This window comes from Aristolochia californica, unplaced genomic scaffold (assembly GCF_029961685.1).
Source record: "Aristolochia californica isolate CCGP_79_NKW_82.1479 unplaced genomic scaffold, dmAriCali1.0.hap1 SCAF_13, whole genome shotgun sequence".
NCBI classification, from domain to species: Eukaryota; Viridiplantae; Streptophyta; class Magnoliopsida; order Piperales; family Aristolochiaceae; genus Aristolochia; species Aristolochia californica.
Window position 1 is genome coordinate 1,068,009 of NW_027181804.1, and position 24,436 is coordinate 1,092,444.

At 35.9% G+C, this 24,436-nt stretch overlaps 2 protein-coding genes and 1 non-coding gene across 5 annotated transcripts; 2 read left to right on the top strand and 1 right to left on the bottom strand.

The window, feature by feature from the left end:
* The first annotated feature begins 5,828 nt into the window (after window positions 1-5,828).
* On the top strand, window positions 5,829-9,695 carry LOC137948739 (probable serine/threonine-protein kinase PBL16). The gene is made up of 6 exons (XM_068794896.1): window positions 5,829-6,036; window positions 7,596-7,900; window positions 7,999-8,134; window positions 8,391-8,527; window positions 8,676-8,799; window positions 9,125-9,695. Exons 1-6 carry the CDS (start codon window positions 5,973-5,975, stop codon window positions 9,493-9,495), a joined length of 1,137 nt encoding a protein of 378 aa, XP_068650997.1. The 5' UTR covers window positions 5,829-5,972; the 3' UTR covers window positions 9,496-9,695.
* Window positions 9,696-13,368: 3,673 nt separating this feature from the next.
* LOC137947865 (uncharacterized) lies at window positions 13,369-21,449 on the top strand. 3 transcript variants are annotated; one of them, XM_068793685.1, is made up of 7 exons: window positions 13,369-13,587; window positions 15,029-16,986; window positions 17,080-17,242; window positions 19,666-19,829; window positions 19,935-20,193; window positions 20,282-20,404; window positions 21,108-21,449. In XM_068793685.1, the coding sequence occupies exons 2-6, from the start codon at window positions 15,122-15,124 to the stop codon at window positions 20,387-20,389; spliced, it is 2,559 nt and encodes an 852-aa protein (XP_068649786.1). In that variant the 5' UTR covers window positions 13,369-13,587; window positions 15,029-15,121; the 3' UTR covers window positions 20,390-20,404; window positions 21,108-21,449. The 3 variants fall into 3 exon arrangements, with proteins under 3 accessions (XP_068649786.1, XP_068649784.1, XP_068649785.1); XM_068793683.1 differs by lacking the exon at window positions 21,108-21,449 and having other exon boundaries at window positions 13,370-13,587; window positions 20,282-20,937; XM_068793684.1 differs by lacking the exon at window positions 21,108-21,449 and having other exon boundaries at window positions 13,370-13,587; window positions 15,037-16,986; window positions 20,282-20,937.
* Window positions 21,450-24,256: 2,807 nt separating this feature from the next.
* TRNAR-UCU (transfer RNA arginine (anticodon UCU)) lies at window positions 24,257-24,329 on the bottom strand. The gene has a single exon. It is a non-coding gene; the product is annotated as a tRNA-Arg (tRNA).
* Window positions 24,330-24,436: the final 107 nt, after the last annotated feature.

The following is a 24,436-nucleotide window of genomic DNA, read 5'->3' on the forward strand; positions in this document are numbered from 1 at the left end:
CAGGTAGTTCATTCTAATACGCTTAAACAGCACTCCATGAACAAAAAAAATTCTGTTTTATTATAAGATTTTAAGATACTTGAGTGATGATAAAGAATATACCAACCTACTGTAGTCCTGAAATATTATCTTGCTGCTATAACTTCTGGTATGACAGAAAGTTAAAAACTCATCTAATTCAGGAATGGAAGCTTAGTTGTTCAATTCAGTATGATCTAGGTCTACTTCTTTGACAAAGGACAAAATATTTGAAACGTTTGGAAAAATTTTAAGAACTTGACTTAGTAGTTTTGTATCCTCTCTTTGTTTTAAGATTGAACTGACATCTATTTCTTCTTCTACCAAGAAAACAATATCAAACCCAAAATCTTATTATAATCACTTGCAGAGGAGGCCAATCTCTTTCACATGCATGCTTCAAATCCTTGGGGATTCTCTAACCCTTTAACAGATTATTCTAAATATGCTACCTAGAGTAGAAAAAGGATGGATCTCAATTGGCTAAGAAGAAAGTGATATGAGAACTATTATTGAGTGACAAATCCATCATAGACTGAAACAAGCATTCATCTAAAAGGTTTTCAAGCTCTCATATCCTTGGAGTAACAAAAAGAGTGCAAGGAACTTTAGTGTTTCTTGAACTTCTTTTTTACCTTCAAGTTTAAAACTAACAAAATAACAAAGTCTTGAAAGGGAATTCCCTCTAAATACTCCATTCTTTTGAATCTAAAATTATTTATTTGATACAATTGGCCTAAGATATGCTCCAACATAATAGTGACAACAACCAAATATTGAAAAGCACTAGCAACATATAGGATTTTAGAAAGAAGTAGAAAAAGAAGCACTCAAATCATAACATTAGTACAATAATATGATTACTATTCAATTAAGCAAACTTTCGCTAAATTATCGGTGAAGCCAACATATACTTGTGTTTAAATATATCGTTTTCGTGCAAATAGATCATTGAGGATGCGTAGGACTTTTGAAACATCTTTTTCTTGCTACATCATTAAACTTGTTCCACAATACGATTAACGATGACAAGCATGCTTCATTCTGATGCTAGCAAAGCAAGGAAGACCACTTTCTTCATATATCTTCCAAATCAAGGTATTCTCTTGATGATATATATGTCGAAGCTTTTAACTTTTACATTCTTTTGGGATGTACATTCAAACAAGAATTAATTCTCCATAGAAACTCTTGGTAATTAGAATATATTCGAGGTCTACAATTCACTAAGTAACATAATCTTACTCATCAATGTTAAACGCCTAGCCAAAACAACCCAAAAGACCGGTATGTTAGGTGCGGAAAGCAAAGTACTTAACCCAGGACTACTCTAACACCCAACGTTCCCCCCAGTCGACATCTACGACGGCTCACGCTAGCGGCCCACACTAATCTGGAAACTAGGTCGCCCCTTCCGGGATTAGAACGTCGAACGTGGTGCCCAACTTTGATACCATGTCAAACGCCTAGCCAATACAACAAAAAAGACCAGTCTGTTAGGTGGGGAAAGCAAAGTACTTAACCCAGTACCACTCTGACAATCAAATGTAAATACCATTTGGAGATTTTAAAATCAGCTAGTATTAACTTGTGTACTATGGTGAGTACCCTCATTATATTTGTTCATACCAAAAATCAACATTGATAGCCTTCCTTAGTTTGATCCACAATATTATTGTACCATCATAGGAGCCCTTTAATATATAATGTTAACCCTGCCTAAATTTAGTTTTTTGGTCAATTTAGTAGCACAATTCATTCATTATATTCTAAGCAAGTTACATTACTCGACAAATGAATTTGTTTTTACATAAAAGGAAGCATAGACTTAAAATTAACTATGAATAAACCTCATTCTCTTAACAAGTCGTGTATCCTTTTCAATGATCTACAACCAGGTATGTAGTATAATTTGATCAAACTTTAGTACCCTTGTCCCCCAAAAAAACCCAATTATGTATAGGTTTAGAGGTACAAGTAGAGCATTCATTGTCAATTTCTTTGGAACCAACATATATGGCTACATTAATATGTGTTAACTGGTCATAAAATTCTTATGCTATACCAATCATCTTATTATTACATTCTTGGCCACTAATTCAATCTTTTTCTGTTCGAAAAAAAAAACAAGACACATCTATATACACTACCACTTTGTTTGAGAATGAGTTGCAACTAGTGACCACTTCATTACAATATTTCCTCCAATATGCAACTTGGTTTATATCTTCACCATACAGTTATGGTTGAAGCGCAAGAGTAACTTCACACTTATATTAAGCTTGAAAGGCATGATAAGGATATAAGGATTCTTCACATCACCTAGGCAACATGCAAGAATCATCCCAGAATATTAAAGACTTTTTTCTACCTATGTATTCTTGATATCTAAAGTTCATAATTCAAAACACTGGAAATAAGTATATAATAACTAATCAATTAGTCAATCAAAAAATTATTTATTTGAAATGGATCCACTCCATCTATGTCGAGCTTCCTTTTCCACTAGAATTTAATGTACAAATATTGTACATTGATTCACTAGCTAATTAATTACTTAAAACAAGAAACAAACAATGTAATGAATCTGAAAACAAAACAATGCAAGCCTTGTCATTAGGATATTGTGTTAAGTTGTGGAGCCTAATCAATGTCCTACACTGAGTCAGTATACGAATCGATATATTAACTGTCGTTTCATTGAGGACTGTTTGGAAATTTTACTTTTGTAAAGCGGTTGCCCTAGTTTTGCCGCTATTAGGGTTTTATCATCATCGTGGAGAATCATCTATTGCATCCTGAGAGAGGTTAGAGAAAACTACTTGTAAGTGTCTACGATTTCTCTTGTAAACTTTTTCATCTTCATAGTGGATTACTGCAACAGCTAAAGACAGGACGTAGTTTCACCTTGAGGTGAACCTGTATAAATCTTGTGTGTTCTTTTCATGTTTGTTTTTCCTTTCTTTTGTGATTATTATTATTTCTCTCATTAGTTTGGAATTAGGGTATCTAATCCCTAACACCTTGGAGTTGCCTCATGCTTGACCTAATTTATAAATAAGTCAGGAGTGTTTAAGAAATCATTTTGACATTGGAGGAATTAATGGAAAATTGAGGCGTAATGTAAAAAAACAGCGAACAATATAAACGTATAACAAGAAATAATACTGATATTGATGAGCCCTCATTGGAACACACAAGTTATATATACATCAGTTTTGGGTTTTTTTTAAATATAACAACTAGATAAAACCTAGTTTTATTTTGCCAGCTATCTTGAAGAGGGTTAATTAAGCCATGTTAACCTTTCATTTGGGAGTTTTAAGCTAATCTTTTTGAATGACATAAATGGGTATAAATTGGGTATACATTTCATAGTAATTTGTTTTACAAGCACAAACTAGTTGGAAGGAAAAGTTTCAATTTCTAGGGCTAAAAAACTATTTTTTACAATAACCAGGGAAAAGAATCTGAACAACTAAATGAAGTTATTTGGTTTTTACCAGTCTACACATCTTTCTAGTTGGAAACGAATTCAGTAATTTTTCGTATTCATATTATCTCATAATAATATTTAACTTCAGGCAGCTATGGCATTCAATTTAAGTAGACAAATCAAATTTGGGATGAGATCCTGCACTTCTACTTCTGGAGGATGCATTTTTAATTTATAATAAACACATTCAAAAGCCAATCTTAGACATGACTTTTATATATAACACTAGGCTTAGATTCATTCTATTTGCAACTTTGGGGACCTTTTGCTGAAGTCTTAGATTCATTCTCTTCCATTATTTTTTTTTCTGTTTTCGGCTTTTATAGGAAGCTTAACACTTTGCTTGCTTCATGTTCCATGATGTTTGAGTGTGACTCTGAGAGTGAGATGCTACCTGGTTTGATTTTTCTCAGTTAAGTAACATCACAGACACAGAAGACCTATTTTATGGTAGAGAGAAGGAAGATGAAAAGTGGGCATAGGCGGAAAACTACAGAAAAGAAAGGACAAACATAAGCGATTGTGCATTCTTCAGTCTGCTTCCCTGGTTCAAATCGGAGAAATATTTCTGGTTTTCCAGTAATTGATAGCTTTCTGATGCCAGAAAGCCACGAGTAATTGAAAAGCCAAAAAATATCAGTGTTGTAGAAAATAATATAGTTAATGGATTGTTATTATCGTAAGCCATTAGAAATTCTCTTCACATGGGAAGGAATAATAGAAGTGTTTGAAGGCTGAGAAAGAGAAACTGGCAAATTTTACAAAACGTAGACTTAGTCCAAGCTTCCAAGTCTCTTTTTGCCGATGGCTTCATGACTAACAACTCTCTCTATACAGATGAAGCAAAATCAAAGAATTAGGGCTTATTCCAAGCAAGATGAATTGGTTTTCTATACAGATGTTTGCTTTAACTATAGTTGAAAAACCTCATTGAATGCAGCACCAAACAGCAACTTGTAAACTATATTATACTGAACACGGGCCAATGAGAAAATCGTTTGAGTAAGAAGTAAGACTTGCAGAAATCTGCAAGTTTATTTATCAAATTGTGTTTTCTCATCATGCCAGAAACAAACCCAAGAGGTCCCGTAAAGTCTGTTGGTGGCCAGCCTTATCCAGTTGAACATAAAATGCGCCAAAAAGAAAAGAAAAAAATGACCCATTGGGGGCTTCCACCAAAAGAGTTCGTCTGGGTCATCTTCTCTAGAATTTCCCTCGAAAAAAAACCAAGAAGGAAAACCAAAAGGCCAGTGGGTCCACCACTAACATTACCCTTATCCTCATGGGGGACCTCAGAGGTGCTTCTGTAGCCTGTCATCAATGCCCAAAGTTCAGTCATGATAAGGCATCTTGAGCTCCAAGCTCTCATTGTTTTCTCTCTGTAAACAGTGCTGGAACTGTGTCAAACCATATTTTATCCTCCATGAGCAAAGCTTAAACCGAGTAATTGGAAAAGGCTAGACGAGAGGGGAGAATCAGTTCATGTTATAGAAAAACAATGCAACCTTAAGAGTAAATTGATTTTTTATTAATTCGTAATTAAAAATTACTAGAAGATGCAGACCCAAAGGTGTGGAAACATGGAAAGTCTGGAACGTTAATGAAAACTACATCCAGCTTAGGAAGCATAATTATGACTTCAACTGCAAAGCTTTCAAGCAAGAGATATGGTTCTACTTAGTTGGAACTCTTCCGTAATTAGTATCTGTAATGGTGCAATTAGTCAAAAAGAAATACTTGATAATAGCTAATGGGTATGTGGCAGATTGTTGTCGAACTGTCGGAGGAGAGTATGAGCCTCTCTGTCCCCCATTCTTTCACTCTCAATCCTCTTTAACAATATGAACTCCTTTACTAATCGTAGAATGAACTTCTTCTTAGAATCCAAAGATGACTTTTGAGTTGACTAATAATCTTATTTTTCTTTTCAAGGTAACATATCATTGGACCCATTAAGGTAAAGAGTCTAAAATACTCAAAGCTATTCTTCTCCATTACGTGGGAAACATTGTCCAACAAATGGGTTTTGGTCATGGCAGGTATTTGAAGAGGAGTGTAGGATGAGGGTAGGGAAAGGAGAAGAAAGGGGTGGTTGAGACTAATGTGCGCCCTGGAAGCAATCGCAATCAAGAAAGGCTGCCTGCATTTGAATTCAAAGATCCCACCAGGGCACTAGCGCAACAATTCCTCCGGGGGTCCCACCACTGAAACTGGAGAACTGCCAGGAAGCCGCCGCCAATAGTTTCCATGATTGTTTCAACGAAATGCAAGCACTACCCACCAAGAATCCACCTCAGGATTCACACGAACAGAGTCTTATCTCTCTCAGACGGCGAGAAACTGAGAGACAGGTGGGTATTGGATGAAAGTGTTTCATGGGGATTGAATTTGGAGATGATGAAAGGAAATTTATGAGAAAAAGAGTCTGAGCCTGGTGGGTTATGGTTTGTGGGGTCTGATGGGAAATTGCTGGTTTGGGTGGAAGCCTTCTGTGTATAGAGTTTCTTCTAATGCAAAGTCAGGTGAGGTTTTTCTGTAGGTTTTGGTCTTCTCAGAACCTGTACCTCGTTGACTGGCGTATTGGATTTTGTGTTCTGATGATTATTTGTGAATCAAATTAGCTTGAAAGGAATTCTTTAATGAGTTTATCACTTTTTCTCTGTAGTTGGTTCTCTGGTTGGATTGGTTTTCATGAGCTACTATTTTTATTTTCTGTTATTATATGTTTTCCGATATTTTCCTTTCCCAAGAAGCTTAATATTTTTTATTTCTTTTTCCAGAATATGAGCCACGTCAAAACATACAGCTCTTTATTCTCATTTTGTATTTCTTTCTGAAAATGTTTTGTTGGTTATGAAAATTTCCGGACATTCATGATAGTCTCTCTTTGTTCCGACTTGTTCTTAATTCTGAATTTCCCGTTTTCGCTTCAGGTATGGGTATTGAATTGGATATTAAAGTGAGCTTTCGGACTGGTTTTTAACATTCTCTTTCTGTTTTTTGCAAGGTGAAGAGTTCTGACTTCGGTATCCCAATTTTTTTTATCTTTTAGAGCAATTAAACCAGCAACTTAAATTTTGTAATTGTTTTCTGTTTTCAGATGCAAGTTTCTGCTTGTCACTGAACAGATTTTCTATTTTTTTTTTTTTCGTTTTTGTTTCATGATCAAAACATGTCAACAGATTTCCATTACCTACAACAAGGCAACTCGTATTTTCCTGTTTTCTTACAGTTCAATCTCTAACAGTGGATGTTATCTCTTCACCAACAGTTGAATCTTTTTTCTTCTTCTCTGATTGTTTTTAAACGGTTAAGCTGGTTGTGGGATTTTAAATTTTGATAAGCAATTCTGAGTCTTCTTAGACGTTTAGCTTTTCAGACTATATGCTAACGCCAAATTTGAGGATAAGTAGTTACTTTTGGTTTTGTGCTAATATTCTACTCTGGATTTCACTCCCAGATTTAGTCAGTTCTATTTGATGCTTGACTTCAAACCCCACCATCTCACTTAATGCTGCAGAGTTGAAAGGAAATTTTGACAGGCATCTCTGTTAGTGCTTCATAGAAGAAAGAAATTTTCTGAAGTGACAGTTTATCTTATTTTAAGATATATGTTCTTAAAAATTGTCTTTGCATTTAGTCCTGGACCTTTTTTTCCTGGGTTTATGGACTTTAAGTCTTCAAACACTGATATAACTCTTAAAATAGGTTTTTCTTTCTTTTTTCTTTTTTTGAAAAGTGTTCTCTGGTTCATTTAATGTCACCCAGTAAGAGTTTGTTCCTGTTGGCCTTCGTCTTTCTTTTTATATTACTTTCAGTGAGCATCTTCTGGGTTTTTGAGTATGGTTTTATTCTTCTTGCTCCATTAGAATGGTCGAACTAGAGAGAGTTCCTTGGTTGCAAAGCTGGTTGCCCACTATATGGAATGGATAGGTTGTCCATTGTCACCCATAATTAACACTAGCATGTGGGAGGACCAGTTCCATCTATGATATGTTACGCCAATAGCAGTAAAGTTAGCCTTCTTTTACTTCTTCTTTTTCTTTTTCTTTTTTTCTTCACTGGGTTTTGTGTTTTGTAGATTCCCCAAAAGTTCAGAGCCCATTGGAGGAAGCAAAGGATGATGCTAAGTTGCCATCCAATGCTGAAGAAGTTGAAGATTTCCGTAGGGAGTCTGCTGCAAATCCATTAATTGTGTTCACATACAATGAACTACAAGTAATTACAGGGAATTTTAGGCAAGACAATGTGTTGGGTGGAGGTGGATTTGGAAGCGTCTATAAAGGGTTTATTGCTGAAGATTTAAGAGAGGGGCTCCAGCCTCTTCAAGTAGCTGTTAAGGTTCATGATGGAGATAATAGCTATCAAGGTCACAGAGAATGGCTGGTAATTTTATTAGTTTCAGATTTTAACTGATAGCAATTTTGTTCAAGGAGACCATTAGTCCATGTCATTCGTTGAGAAACTCCCATTGCTTTATATAGGCTGAGGTCATATTTCTTGGGCAACTTTCACATCCAAATTTGGTGAAACTGATCGGATATTGCTGCGAAGATGAACACAGAATGCTAATCTATGAGTATATGGCTCGAGGAAGTGTGGAAAACAATCTTTTTCCAAGTGAGTTATTGCTTTTGCTACCTTGTTTCTGTTTTGGGGTAAATGCCGATTGCCTTCTTCTTTGTGTATGGTTAAGTGAAATGCTTTATCAATCATAACTTTGTCTTCTCTATGGACAGTTTAACAGTTACTTAATCTCTGTTAAAGACTCAACCTCATCAAGGGCATGAACTTGGAGGGAAAAATAAATACAGACAAGCAATTAATTCTCTTACCTGTAATGAAATGTATTGAACTTTGTTAGTTTTATTTTCAGGGATATTGCTTCCCCTTCCTTGGGCTATCAGAATGAAGATAGCTTATGGAGCTGCCAAGGGGTTGGCTTTTCTCCATGAAGCTGAAAAACCCGTCATATATCGTGATTTCAAGACCTCCAATATTCTACTAGAATTGGTTAGTACATGAAAACTTTTTCAACAGGGCTTTGTGAGGTCTCTTAGCTTTCCCCTGTATTCTAAACCTGAAAAATGATTGTAAAGAGTGATGAAATAGTTGGCACTCCAGTTTCTCTGACATTATTTATAATTTTCTTATTTTTTAGGATTACAATCCAAAGCTTTCGGACTTTGGACTTGCAAAAGATGGACCAGTTGGTGACAAATCTCATGTCTCAACAAGAATTATGGGCACTTATGGTTATGCAGCTCCAGAGTACATTCTGACAGGTATGTCTCTTTTCTTCAGAACCCCCTCTTGTCCCTTGCTCTTGGTCATTTTAAACAAAGAAGCTTTTCGAATAAGACAGTTGATAAGGCAATGTGGCAAGGAAGTCAAGTACACTCTACTAGTGTTAATAGAATTGAAGCAACTATTTGAAGTGTTTTGTGTCAAATTCCTTAGTGTATCATCTAGCAGTCCCAGGTTTCTGCAATCAAACACTATAAGCAAAATAACCTCAAAAGTGCTTGCTCAATTGCCGTATTCTTCACAAACCATAGTTGCATAGTTTACTTTGTATGCTGATAAACAAGATACACTCTTGTTAAACAGGTCACTTGACTGCCAGTAGTGATGTTTATAGCTTCGGTGTTGTTCTTCTCGAACTTCTCACAGGCAGAAAATCATTAGACAAATCTCGTCCTGCACGAGAGCAAAACCTTGCAGATTGGGCACTACCTTTGCTGAGCGAGAAAAAAAAATTGCTGAATATTATTGACCCAAGGCTAGAAGGGGACTATCCGATCAAAGGTGTGCACAAGGCTGCAATGCTTGTATACCACTGTCTTAACCGGAATCCAAAAGCAAGGCCATTGATGAGAGATATCGTCGACACGTTAGAGCCTCTTCAGGCTACTTCAGAGATGCCAAAGGCAGTTCCTACTGTCACAGAGGTTCAAATTGGTCCAGATGAAATGGGTTAGTGTCATCCACAATCTCTAGAGCTACAGCTATTTGTTTGTGCATGGAATAGGGTGGTTTTGTTTTTAGAGATTGATCATTTTCAATCAATCAAGAGAACAGATTAGCTTAACAAACGATCCACAAACTGGGTGATGCTTTCCACAGTTTGCTGTCCTGTGTGCTGTTGAGAATAAGCTGATCTGATCAAATTTCTCTGCAATTCCTTGTCCTCGTGAAAACTTATAATAGGGTTGGAAATTTAAACTGATTTTTCTCATGACCATGCAATTAGTGATTTTTTTTAAAGAAGTTCAATTTTATTGGAAGGATATTCCCATTACTTTTTACAGCTTTAGGATGTTAAAAAAATATAATTTTATCATGACCAACCAACATTTATATCCACTTATGAGGATCAAGAAGTGAGAGCCCTAATTAATTAATATAATCTATAAATAATAAATATTAATTATATTTTTATTTATTTCTTTTGTTTTAGTGAATTTTAAAGCGTATCTGGTTACCGATAAGTGAACAACAATCTATTACGAACCCCCGATATACTCCTATGGCCTAACTTACCACATTAATGTATTGCATTATATCGAGATCCCTAAAAATTTATACGATATATTTTTCTTATTAATACTGTATCGGGTTTTTATTAGGAAAAAATATACAATAAAAATGTTAAAAATAAATATATAACTATAATAATATTGTGCTATTTACATAAAAAAGACACCAATCCAAATCCCCAGGATTCTATTACAAACTCAAAAGGCTCCATGGGAAACATAAATAAATGAAAAATAAAATAAAAGAAGAATGATAAGCATGGGTTATAATAAACAAGAAAAATGATTTGTATTCATTCCCTCCAGTTTTTTAGTGTTGGAGTGGGTAAAGGTTGCAACAAAACTAGGCATAGACCCATCACATAAATCACATCCACTTTTGCCATCCACCAGGAATCAAATGCTCCTAGGAGATTAGATTGAGACCTTTCACTATTAGAAGCTTGTAAGAATATCAATATTATCACTCAAAAAACCTTATAAGGTATAATTTTATGATGAGGAATATTATTGGTTATCTATTTTATCATTTATTTAACATTTTTTACTTTTACATAGTTAATATGATTTTTTTTCTTAAAAATATTTTGAATTAACTTGAATAAACCATTAAAGAGATACTAAATATTAAAATTAAATAAATAATTTCATTTTTATATAAAGGGTAATTGGGTTAACATTGAATATTACATTAGTTAGCAGGAATTCCAATAATGTATCTATTCAAAGTCCTGTATAAATCGGTATCGATCGCTTCAACCAATACTAGACTCCTAAATTTATTTATATATTGTAAAATATGGATGATATAGTTTTATTTCTTTGATACCCATTTGCTTTGAAATCCTAGGGAGCATGGTTAGGGCTTCTTATAAGCTTCTCACCTATTGAATTTCTCCTATAGAATTCCATGCCTAATTCATTAGACAGGCTAACATGGGCTAAGTATATAATAAAAGATGCATTGGCATAAAAAAACAAGAAGAAGAAAACGGAGAGTTGTTTGAATCCTTCAATGTCTCTCTCACTCTAGATTTGAAAGTCTACGTCAAAATATCAAAAACCAAATTATTTGATCATTTGACCTTCTTCTCATCATATAGTCCAAAGAAGAAGATATAATTCATCTTCCTTTTTTTCTTTTTCTTTTTTTTACTTAACCACATGATTCAACTAGGTCTTAAATATTTTGGGAAATAACATCGATTTCCGACAAGTCAAAACTAAAATTTGTCCCCATAAAAATGTGTGACTGTACTAGAAATTCTATCTTATGTTATGTTTGCCCGCCATGTTCCCAAATGTCCCACTCTATACCGATATACCACACGTATTCACGTGACAACACACGATTGTTCCAACTTCTTTTCTAGTAAAAAAATTGTCTTGTTTAAATTAGTTATCTATTTTTTTTAACTATTTATTTGTTCATAATCGTTTCTATTGCATAGAGAGTAATAAAAAATTATAAATAATTATTATATTATTTTTACTATTTTTTAATTATAAAAAAAACTTATCCCTACACCAAACTCGTATGTATTTTTTTTTTCCATTTACTCCCTGCCCATGGGTGTATCTATCAATAATATGAGTAATACTAGTCTCTACTCAACATGGGTCTAACCAAGTTGGTCCTCATACATGTATCGATCGGTTGATACGAGTTGACTCAGTTAAGGGTAGATGTCGCAAAAAAATGTCCTACATGTCGAGGGGAGAGGGTGTAGGTAAAATATCTCGAAATTTTTTTTAAAAAAAAAAGAATGTTGCCTCTAATCGGATCTCCACACCCACCAACCAATTCCGGTCCCATTAGAATACTCTCAAACAAAATAATACCATCCTTGGTATTCAGGATCTCAATCGGATTAGGATCCGATTACCCAAAAAACCCATTGACATACCTTACACAAATATTACATTCGTGACCACATCCATCAAATCCCTAATTTTCATTTTTAATTTCTTACCATTTATTCCTACCACAATCCATCTCATAATTACATTATTTCATCCTGAAGTTGTTAAAAAAAAAATCTGATTTCGAACCAAAGTGGCAATCGGTAGAATAGATCCGGATAAGGTAGACCGGATCTTGAGTTGGACCCAAGTGAGTCCCATACTTTTTATATGGTCTTCATGTGTTGCTTCATGAATTTAGACATGGTTTGATCATTATAATTGGTAAATAAATTTATAGGCCTAATTTTGGTATCATAAAGAATTTTTATTATGGAAAATTTTAATTAAAAATAATTTTTATAATAACAATGGCAATCTCGTAAATAAAAAAGTACTGAATTAAGAACAAAACTATACTATATATTGCGTTGTGACGAGTGTTAAGTAACTCTTAATTCAATTTTCAACTGGACCTAGTCACCTTATCGAGTTTGCCCTTTAAGATCGAGAGAAAAAGGAGAAAGAGAGATTTATAAGTTACTTTTCCTTGGAGTTATTTACATAAGAAACAAACTTGTTCGTTTGTAATGGACTTTACAAAAATCCAAAATTAATGTCGATTATATAAATTATTTCCAAATTTAAACGTATAAAAATATTATACATAATTTAACACCGATACACCACATCCCAAAATTACATAATACTTTGATCAAATTATCTTAAAATTAATTATTTAACTTATATTAATTGGGTAATCAATTATAAAAAAATATTATTATTTTTTTATCACTAATTTATTATGTATATAATATTTTGATAATATATAAATGCATCCCTTCGATAAAATTCGTATTAGGATTTTTATTCCGGTCGTATAAGGCTACCCAATAACAAAGAAACACGCGTCTTAAAATTCACATATGTCTTCCTATGATTGGTGTAATATTATGTTACTAGTGTTATATACAATAAGATATTAAAAAAGTGAAAAAAAAATCTATATTAATCACTAATTCAGGCAAAAATCACGGTTAATGGTTAAGATCTTATCTTCCCTTTCTCTAATTTCTCTTTCATGAAACGCTAGAGTGAAACGTGGTTCAAAGCGGCAGGCTTGCAACCGAGTGCATCCCTACTCCCTACTTCCTATTCCAAGGTCGACGGTTGTACACAGCTCGTAGAAGTCCACGAGAGACCCTTTTTCTTCTTCTCCTTCATCTTCTTTATTTTCGGCTTTGAATCCTTCCCTGAAATCCCGATACTCTCCCTAGTAGCTTTCTCTCTCTTACCCCTTCCAGTGCAAAGATTATTATTTTTATGCAGGGAAATATATATGGAAATAATAAAACAACCAAACCAAAAACCAAACACATACCAAAAAACCAAAGCAAGAAAGAATCCATGCATGATATGTTACATGCCATAATACCACTCTCTCTATGCCTCCCTCTGTCCTTTTGAATACCTCTCCTTCTCCACCACGCCGCCTAGCTCCTCTATCTCTTCGGTCCTCTTCGCATTTTCCCCAATTTCACACTACACCCATCTGTCTCTTCTCGCTTCTGCACTGTTGCTTCGGCCTTGACTTTCTTCTCCTCTCTAATGCCGGCTCAACTTCTGTCTACGGTAATGCCTTTCCAGTCCTTTTTTCTCACGTACTTTCTTCAGCCTTGCAGCGATTCTATCGATGATTTGGCTCTGTTTCTGTGATGGTTTTTTTTGGGTTTAGGCCAGTTTTATCACAGTTTTTAAAATTTTGTGCTTTTTTTTTTATGTTTCTTTTTTTTGTTGCTTTTTTTGGGTTTTTATTGGATGATCAGGGTTTAAGGGGTTCTGCGGTTTGGGTGCATTTGATGGTTCGGATTGGGATTCATTTTGTCTTTCCGTGGGATTTTCGTTTTTAGGATTTGGAATTTTTTACTGGAAAAAATATATTTTCATATTTCTTGCGAATTTTCAGTGGGCCTAGTTTATGGGTATTGCTGATGATGATATCTTGAGTGCTTTTGGTGGTGAAGTTATCTGGCGGTTGTGTCCTGATATTTGATTGTTGCCATTGATTGCTTTATTTGGTGTTTTACCGTGGAATTTCAGTTGCCGACTGTGGGAGGCGATATGTGTCTTGGGGTTTCTTTTGGGGTTTTTTCCACCGTTTGAAGAGCTTGATGATGGGTTTGGATTGTCCGGATTATGTTGTATACTAAAACTTGGATCTTCTGTTGAAGTCCATTGCAATAATTTTGATTTCCTTTGAGGCTCTTGGTTTCGAATGTTAGTTGCACGTCGTTTGATGATAGATCAATTATGCGAAATTTCAAATACTCTTGGGTTTGTCTTCTTGAGTTTCTTCATGGCTTTGTCTCTGATGATATAGGATCTTTCTTCTGGGACCTTCTTGATTTTAGATGGTTTCGATTAAATATATGCCAATCACTTCTGTTCATACATTTAAAATGGAAAAATAACAATCTAACTTAGCAGCATTGGGAGGCTGATCAGTGTTTTGAACTCATCTGTCCTGTTTTATAGAGATTTCTCTAAGTTCAAGTCATCTGGCCAAGATGTCTATAAATTCATCAACTCGAAGCATTATGTGGTGGTTTAAATGGGTCACACTCTGCTTTCCAGCTTGTATCAGATGTTGGTTGGCCAGGGAGATTATGTTCTATAGCTGCATTGCTTTTTTCACTTTCTAGTTGATAAATAGTATATTTTGAAGATATTTTGTCTTGCTTTGTCAAAAAAAGAGTGAATTGATTCCATTTTTTATTTTTTATATGAAAGGATGTAAAAGTGAATTGATACCATTGTTATGACTTTTCTCTTTCATTCTCTCTGCCCCATATTGACTGACGATTGGTTCTTGACAAAATAGTTGGAGCCCAATGATGATGATCTACTTCATTCTGTGTATTGGTTCTGTATTTTCTATGAGTTATTGGGGATCCAATAATACGAATATTTGTTGTTTTAATATTTGGGATTTGAATTCTATCCATTGTATCTACATTTTATAAATGCTTATTTAGACTTTTATCTGGTTTTGACTTAGATTAGTGTTTGCTAGCATTACAGGCATTTTTCTGCACAGTTGCATTTCTCTAATTGAACTGGGTCTGCTTGGTCATCCTAGAAAATCTTATACCTCACTTCTCTTGATATGGACGAAGGAGGAACTGACCAAGCCTTCCAAGCAATTGAAATGCTTCTAGGTGACTTCTCAGATGAGACATCATCAAATCCCCATCTTGGGGAACCTAGGCCCACTATTTCATCATCAGACTTCAAACCCATCTCACTGGAAACAGCAAATGGGAATTCAGGTGGTTTTACTGGGTTCTATCATCCTTCTGAAAACACAGAACAAGCTAGTAACACAACCTTCTATAATGGAGTAACCTTTGAGAGGCATTCTTCTAAAATTCCTCTGGATCAGAAACTTCAAAGACATGGAAATGCCGATGCAATGAATGTTAAACTAAAACATGAATATCGGTCAACCATCTCAGATGGAAGCCAGGATACATCAAACCTCCCAGACGACCAATCCTTGGCATCTGCATTTGCTGATTTGAGTTTCAAAGAGTCTGTGATTGTAGAACCAGCTATGTCTGGACAAATTAAATATAAGAATATTTCCAGCCGTGCATTGTCACTGGATGCACAATACTCAAACCACTTCAGGAAGCCTTTTCCTGTTACTGATTCAGCTGGGATGGTTGTTCCTCCATCGGCTAACACTCTAAACAGCCTGAATTTGGTTAACCCAATGTTAGAACCATATCCATCAATTGCAAGCTCAAATGGGCTTAACAAATTCAATTTGAAAATGAATGGCCAAGAGAGTTTGAAACTACTTAACAATCAGAAAAGTCTTGAACATTTTATGGGCGACTTGGTGGATCAGAGGGGGAATTCTCCAATGATTTCTGGAGCACCGTTACATCAACATTCCGGGATAAATGCTTTTCCTGTTGGACCTACAAGCTATTTTCCTGTCCAAGGGGCGGAATTCCCTGTTCCGGCTTTTCAGCAGCAAGTCTATTTGGATACACAGCCTTCTCCTTTCATACAGCAACCGCACTTGAGCCAAGCTCACATTAGTTGGCGCCATTTAGAGGATGATAGGTATTCCAAAATGCACCCACAGTACATTTACTTGCAGCAGCTTCAAAATCAATTATCAGAAGCTCATCCAATTCAAGCTAGTGGTACCTCGCCTGTTGGGTCCAATTCTCGAAACCTAAGGCATCCGTATCTTGATGCATCGTTGGTGGACCAAATTGAACAGGCCAATCAGGATCCCTACTGGAACAACAGAAGGGGATTCAACTATCCAGATCTTTCATCACTCAGTGGTACAGGTCATTTCCATGCACAGGACTACTGTGGAAGGGGAGAGTGCTGCACTTTACGTGGTGGGAAAACATCTGGGCAAGGATTTACAGCTAGAGATTTACTTGGTGTCCAAGTCATGGACAAAGGAGTAGGATCCTATCTCCCGGAGACTAGGTCCCATGGTTTGAATTCAATAAAATTGATGAGACCTGGTTCTGTTGGCGGGCATGGATCTCTAAATCAGGCAAATTCTAATGGAAGGACATTACCAAATGGGCAATTACACAATCTTTCCTCTGGACTTTCTGCTTGTGGATCTTTTCAGTTGGATGGTCAAAGTTCATGTGCGTCCTCCGCTGATAATTTGGATTGCAGAATTTTTTCGAGGTCCCAGCCACTGAAATACAACTCAGTGGATGAAGTTGTAGGAAGAATCTACCAAATGGCTAAAGATCAACATGGTTGCCGGTTCTTGCAGAGAAAATTCACAGAGGGTACTCCTGAAGATGTTCAAAAGATTTTTATTGAAATCGTAGATCACATTGTGGAACTCATGACAGATCCATTTGGTAATTATCTTGTCCAAAAGTTACTTGAAGTGTGTGATGAGGATCAGCAGATGCAAATTCTTCGTTCCATCACACAAAAAGATGGGGATCTGATAAAAATTTCATGTGATATGCATGGGTATGTTCTTTTCTCATGCATTACTGGTCATCATTCTCAACCTCACTTATTTGTGACAGTTTTTATATTCTTTTTTTAATTTTCTTTATGCAGGACTCGAGCTGTACAAAAGGTGATTGAAACTCTTAAGACTCCTGAACAAACTTCTATTGTCGTTTCTTCACTCAAGCCTGGTATAGTTACATTGATAAAGGACATGAATGGTAATCATGTTGCCCAGCGATGCTTGCAACACCTAATGCTAGAATATAGAGAGGTAATGAATGACTATTCTTTTATAATTCATAAAACAATAGTTTGTAAATTTTAATAACTTTGATCTTTCTTTTGAAGTAAAGTGTCTAGATATCTTATGATCTCTCTCTCTCTCTCTCTCACACACACACACACACACAGAGCTGCCTTCTGGATTCTAACATTTTTATGAAAAGGATGAGTGGAAAATGTATGTAGCTAGTAAAGTAAAGCATGACCAAATTAATCATTTTATGTACCATCTGATCTTGTATTTTATCAGCTTTCAGCATTTCTTGCTAGTTTTAGTTTTGGACCTCTTGGTTCCTTTAGCTTGTGATCTTAAATCTTATAAGGCTAGTTTTGGTTGCTGATTGTGGCTGTACCAAGTGTTGCTGTATTTTGCAAAACAACTACTGTCCATAACAAATCTGTGGCTCAAAACCAAAGAAAGTATTGATGAAGGGGAAGAAATGAAAGGCCCTTAAATTCAACTTAGAGGATGTTTGGTGATTATAAAAGAGAAGCTGCAGTTTTCTTTTGCCATGTAAATCTGCACTCAAAGAGTTATCTACATGAATGCTAAAACCACAAGTCATGTCCAACGATATTATTATAAATCAAAGTCAAGTTTTTTGTTGGATAAGATTATTTGAGACTTTCAATCTTTTTAGTGAGATGAAATAATTTTGGGGTTCACACCTAATGTAATCATATGATTTTCTTAGTCAGACACAAAATTTTGAAATGTTGCTGTAAAATTATGCTCTGCAAGGAAATCATGCAATGTGCCCCCCAAATGTTGTAATCATATGATCTTCTTAGTCAGACTAAAAGGAATTTTGAAATGTTGCTATAAAATTAAGTGCGACAAAGAAATCATGCAATGTGTTGACAAAGGTCACATAAAGCTTCCACAAATGCTGACAACCCATGCACATATACAAACATAGAGATACTTCCCTTGTTCACAGCCATGATGGGTATATTTATTTCATGAGAGATTCTAGTAATTTCTGCTTTTGCACATTTGTCACCATTAGCCTGATTAATAGTGGGCAATCATTTCAAAAAAAATATTGGACAATCATTATTCAAAAAAAATAGTGCACAATCACTTGGACACTCACTAGTTTTGGTGATTTGTTATTTGAAGCTAAATTAACATTGACTATGCAAGTTCATCTTGCAAAATCGTTTAACATTCTCTTTGCCAAAGGGCTTAGCATGGCTAGATTTAAGATATGACATTCATCTTGGTGATTGTTTGAAGTTGGATCAAATTAGTGCAAGCAGATAGTCAAGAAATGTGCTAATAAAGGTATTAGATGAAGATGTATTATAGAAAAATCCCAGGATACTACATTTATATGTCTAAAGCTTCCTGCATGTTTGAGGCATTTTTCTTAAGCTCATTCACTTTAGATTTTAACAACTTTTTATAAATGCAAACGCTTGAATCCCTTTTTTCTTGGTCCTATTACTTCTTGGATTTAGCTTTGCTGGGGCAATGTTAATCTAATGGGATGCAGATTTTGGCCTGGCTATTGTTTTAGCCATTCAATGATCCAGCTGTTGTGGCACAACCATTTTTTTAAGAGATGTATCCTGATACCATGGATGACAGTTTAATTCTTTCAAGGGGTTCTTACATAATTTTATAACATTTTTGCAATTTTCTTATAGTGTAATTGGGGCCCTTTTATCTCTCATTTGAATTGCCATGAAGTTTTGAGTAAAACACAAATCCAGGTTGTGCATTATTTAATTTTGCCCGGCTTGTTTTTTTGTTGAGCTTCTTTATAGATGCCAATAAATCCTGTTGGTTGCCTCACTTTTTTCCACCAGACAGAAGGTCTGCCAGTTCAAGAATACTAATTAGAACCTTATTGGTTGAGAAGGATGATTTGTTCTTACTTTGAGCAGGGCATGCATGACATAAAATTCATTTTTTTCTTATCTGACACAATTCATAAACACTTGTAATTATGTTGGAAAATATATATAATAGGTAAACTCTTGTGTTAAACATCTAATAACATGTTATGGAGATACTCATAACATTAAATTTCAGTCACTTTATCAGAAGAAAGACACAATTTGAAAAATGGTGTTTGAACTTTTTACATTTCAGGAGGTATGTTACCCAATGAAATCAAGATAGATTGCTACCTATGTAGCATTCTGCAAAGTCTTACATGTGTGTGTCTTTCCTGCCTTATAAACTTCTTTTACTTTAGATCCAATGCCTGTCTTCACCAATGATGCATGTTGATGGACTTATTCTTGTGGGCTCATTAACCATGATTACATGGTTGTGTGGATTGCCAAAGTTTGTTAAACCTATTAAATTGCTAGATAAGAACTTTAATCAATTTATGCGTGTCTTTTCTTGTTATAATTGTCAAAGCCCCAATATGCTAAGATATTAGTAATTTGATGCAGTTTCTATTTGATGCTGCAACGGCTCACTGTGTTGAGCTTGCTACGGACCGTCATGGTTGCTGTGTGCTGCAAAAATGCCTTCAAAATTCTGATAGGGAACAGAGCAATCGCTTGATGGCTGAGATCACTTCTAATGCCCTTGTTCTTTCGCAAGATCCATTTGGGTATGAGCTAGATATTCCAGTCTCAGTTTCTTCATTAGCTTGTCACTGTCTTGTTCAAGATTTCAACATCTCAAATGAGTGCTTGACTATTTAATCATTGTGCAGAAATTATGTTGTACAGTTTGTCATTGAACAAGGGATTCCTTGGGCTATAGCTAATGTCATGGACCAAATAGAAGGCAACTGCTGTCAGCTCGCTGTGCAAAAATATAGCAGCAATGTAGTAGAAAAATGCCTCAAGCATGCAGGAGGCGACAAGCAGGCCCATATTATTCAAGAGTTGATAAATAGTTCTGACTTTGGGCAAATCTTACAAGACCCATATGGCAATTATGTTGTTCAGTCTGCTCTTGCTAATTCCAAGGTTCGAATGTCATCTCATTATTTAATCTGGTCATCTCTGTTTGTATTCGTTATGTTTATCTCATTGACAAGCTCTTTTAATTGAGCAGGGGGTTATTCATGCTGCTTTTGTGGAGGCAATCCGGCCACACATTCCTGCGCTCCGTAGCAGTCCTTATGGGAAGAAAGTCCTGTCAAGTAACGGTCTGAAGAAGTAACAAAATCAGTTTTTGGTAAATTTTGCACATTGGTCGTTTACTACAGTTTCTTGCAAGTTGCATGCAAATGGTAAATATACATACTATCCGTGGAAGGCTCATGTAAACATTGTAATAAGTACAGTTTTTTTGTGGGTGGAGGGGTTAAGGGGTGAAGAACTTGAAGAAAGGCCAATTTAATTGTATAGCAACATGTTAGAAGATCTAAAGAGCAAGGTGTATTTTGGAATGACTGATGGCTTTCATGTGACGGTGAGGATAGGTCAAATGGCGGTTTTGCTTGGAGACAGATCCCACTTTTGCTATTATAGTAGTATAGAGTTAGTTAGAAATGAAAATGTGAAGATGTAGATTGGTGGTAAAGGTTATATCGACGAGGAAGGTAGGTTTTTATAATTATTTTCTCGGGTCTTCCCACCCGAGACATTTTCAGAGTCATTAATTTTTTCTTTCTATGGTCACTGTAACTTCTTGATATCTTTGAACTATCAAACTTGGGTTCATTTCTGTCTTGATCAACCCATGTTTATATGATCAGTGCTGGCAAATTTATGTGACTTTGCTATTACCTTTCTTGTTTATGGTGCCTGCTCTCTTCTATAAATTCTTGGTGTTGTTCTATGTGGATTTATGTTTCTCTTTACCTAGTTGAGGTCATGATTTAAAATCCTCATGGGGAAGAATTCATGTATCTGACTTCTGTGAATTATTGCTGCAGGTTCCAGTAACAGGTGGTTTCTTCGTTTATTTTCACACAACTAAAAGTGATGAGATTTGCTTCCCCATTGGCTATAGATGGTAGCTCCCACCCATCTCAGAAGAGTAACCAATCACCCGGGAGTTGTAAATAATACTCAACCCAACTAAAAGACTAGAATCTCCTTGCATGCAATAGAAGATTTGCTCTCAATCCCTTCCTATCCAAACACAAGAGAAGGAACTTGTTTATCAAGATTTCCTTTGTGTCCTGGATTCATTTTTTACATTATAGGAGGGATGGTATTCACTATTCAGAAAAGTAAAACGTCGTGAAATAACTTGGAATTATAGTTTGGCATGCCTGATCGAATCAATTATATGACTCATGCCATCATCACCTTAGAATTTCCAGTGGTTGTATTTGGATGATCCGGAAATTTAATTATAAGACCCAGTAATGGAGAACTTCTACTCATCAAAATTGTGTAACTAAATCTGATTTTTGAATGATACAAACTCAACAGTCTGGAGAGTGTGAAACTCCACTTCCTTCCCTTCATCACTTTCACTTTCCAGAACTTTTAGAGTGAAAGCTTCTATGGATGACAGAAAAGAGGGAACCTAATTTACGATTAATAAATTGCAGACTAAAATAAAACTCGGAGTTTAGACCGGAACCACCCATGCATTCGATGAATGGTTATTAATTTATAAGTATAACATTGAGTTTTCAGTTTTCTAAATTTATTTAACCTTGGACTCTTTATTTTATCCATTTATCAGTTTTCTGATTTTCTTTGATTTTTTTATTCAACATTCTGATTTGCTTAGTTGTTAGGATGGAATCGTGATCGGTTTTTGTAGCTATCTGTTGCTTTTAGGAAGAAGCTGTGTTCGCTTCAACCTCTATTTCCGCTTGCGATTTTCCCATTTTTCACCTTGCAGAGATTGATAATCAAATATTAGATTTCGCAGTCTGCAGCTCTCCTCCTCTTCTTCCTCTTTTCAACACTAGAATATTCCAGCCATGCATGCCATCTTCAACGATGTGACGGGGCCGGATACGGAGACGGCGACGTCGAAACCTGACCACCAAGAGCAAGGGCAAGTCCCGCCTGCACCCCTTTACTCCCGCTATGGCCTTGTCGCCCTCGACGTCACCCTCATCACCACCCTCCTCGCCATGCTCGTCGCCGGCGTCTACACACTCGCCGCCCACTGCGACCCCCAGAAACGAAGATTCACTCTCTTCATGGGCTTCTTCATGACCATCGGCGCTATATACCAACTAGTATTTTTCACCTGCTACCTCTTCTCCCACCTCCATCCCCTCAAGAAGAGCGCACCCATTACTCCTTTCGTCGAACAGAGGAGCCAGCTTTGGGTTCATTTCGTGGCCCCCGCCGCGATTCTTCTGGCGTCTGCCGGGACTCTTCGGGCGGCCTTCCAGACTGGAGGTTCTGGAGACGGGAGGGTCGTCGCAGAAGGGGTTTACGTGGTTGCGTCGATGTTGGCGGGGATTGTGATTTTTGTTTATCGTGGGTACGTGAGGTTCTTCTTCCCGTTTTCGTTTGGGCTGACGACGGATGTTTTGTTTCTGCTGCTGTGCATGGTCTGGCTTGGAGTTGAACTCAGTCTTGTAATTCTGCGATGGAGTTTCGTTTATGGGTTCTGAAGATCGTTGTCAGTAAAACCATATTAATTTTTTTAGGATTTTTTTTTTTTCACTAACGAAGATCAGAAGGATTGTTTGTTGTTGGATATTTTTTCTCGTTCTCTGTAAATCCGATCAAAGTAATTCAAAATAAGAGCAGAAGCGATAACCTAGGGGAATTAGTGGATTTAAAAGTTGTTATAAATGAGTTAAGATTTGCTACATGGATCAAGCGAAGAAGATTTGAGGTTATTAAAATTAATTAATTTATTTACCCGAAGGCCTCCATTCCAGTTAATAAACAATAAATAAAATTACACAAGTTCTTATACTGTGAACGTCATCACTGTGACATCACCAGAATACACGAGGCAAGCACTATGTTCCTTCCGTGGTCCTGCCGTTTCCTCATTATTTCATTCAGCTTTTTACTGCTGCCAGAGCCATGAAAAGTCCAGCTGATAAAGATGGCAGCCACCCATCAGATCAAATTCGATCCAAGCCCTCTCTCACTTCTTCTCAGAAAAAAAATCAGCAGAAATTAGAGTAAGCTTGATCTATGTAAGTATTTGTTGTTTCTGATTTTCATTGCGTAGCCGTCCTTTTCATGCAAGCATATTTATTGAGTTTGTAATGTCTGGGCGAGGAGGCGAATAGGGTTTGCAGATTCATTCATTTTTTGGGTTTTCTGCTTCATCTTCCTCCTCTTTAATGTGTTTATTTAGTTACCTCTGCATTAAATGCAATTTCGAAAAGGGTACTTGTGTATGGGCACTCTATCCGAGTTCTAATGTTTTTTTTTTTAAATTTTCTGGCTATAATTTATCTTGTTTTGCTTTTTTCTGCTTCTCTCCTTGTCGTCGATAATGTCATGAGATGAGACGATCATGCCAGAAAAAAAAAAAAAAAAGGTGAAATCTTCAGTTGTTACAAGTCATTGTTTTTCTTCTGTTAAAACTGCTTCGTCTTCTTCTTCTCCGCTTTTCTCTTTACGATTGGCTCTCAACTCTCTAGCTCTCTTCCTTTCCTGTTCATTCTGATCAAAATCTTTCTTATTCTTAATATATAGAGCTGCTTATTCTGGATTGCCTTGGGCTTCAAACCCAAGTAAAGATGTCTTAAAACCTATTTTTTTTCATGGACATTGATCATACCTAGTTTCTTCTTTGCTTTTCTCTTGTTTCCTGCAAGTACTGCTCTCTTTCTCTTTCTCTATTCTAGCTGCAGTGAGTGTTAGTACTGAGAAGCACCTTCATCTGATTTCTCTCTTCATCCTTGTAGGAAAGCAGAAGATGCTTCTCAGTTTATCTCACTTCCTCTTAGTTATAAAACTCTTTATTAGACTAGAATTCATTTAAATTGAACTTTTGTGCTTAATTTTCAGTAAATAAAGGGAGTAAATATGTTTGCAGAATAGAAAAAAGTGAGAGTCTTTAAAACAAAAAAGGACTTTCATTGGTTCATATATATACCAAGAGAGAAAAAAAAAAAAATCCCAAAAGTTTGAAGTAAAACATACCCGGTGGGACTCGAACCCACAATCGCCTGATTAGAAGTCAGACGCCTTATCCATTAGGCCACGGGTACTTGCGTTCTCTGTATTCGCTTTTTTTTTCTAAAAAGTTAATTCTTTCCCAAACGCACTGCAAAAGTGGCTTATGGACTACGTCTATGTGATCACTGCCACAAGAAAA

Coding starts and splice junctions, on each gene's coding strand:
- LOC137947865 (XM_068793685.1), top strand. CDS start 15,122: ATGGACGAAGGAGGAACTGACCAAGCCTTCCAAGCAATTGAAATGCTT. Junction 16,987..17,079: donor ATTTCATGTGATATGCATGG/GTATGTTCTTTT, acceptor TTCTTTATGCAG/GACTCGAGCTGTACAAAAGG. Junction 19,830..19,934: donor CTTTCGCAAGATCCATTTGG/GTATGAGCTAGA, acceptor ATCATTGTGCAG/AAATTATGTTGTACAGTTTG.
- LOC137948739 (XM_068794896.1), top strand. CDS start 5,973: ATGGGAAATTGCTGGTTTGGGTGGAAGCCTTCTGTGTATAGAGTTTCT. Junction 7,901..7,998: donor AAGGTCACAGAGAATGGCTG/GTAATTTTATTA, acceptor TGCTTTATATAG/GCTGAGGTCATATTTCTTGG. Junction 8,528..8,675: donor CCAATATTCTACTAGAATTG/GTTAGTACATGA, acceptor CTTATTTTTTAG/GATTACAATCCAAAGCTTTC.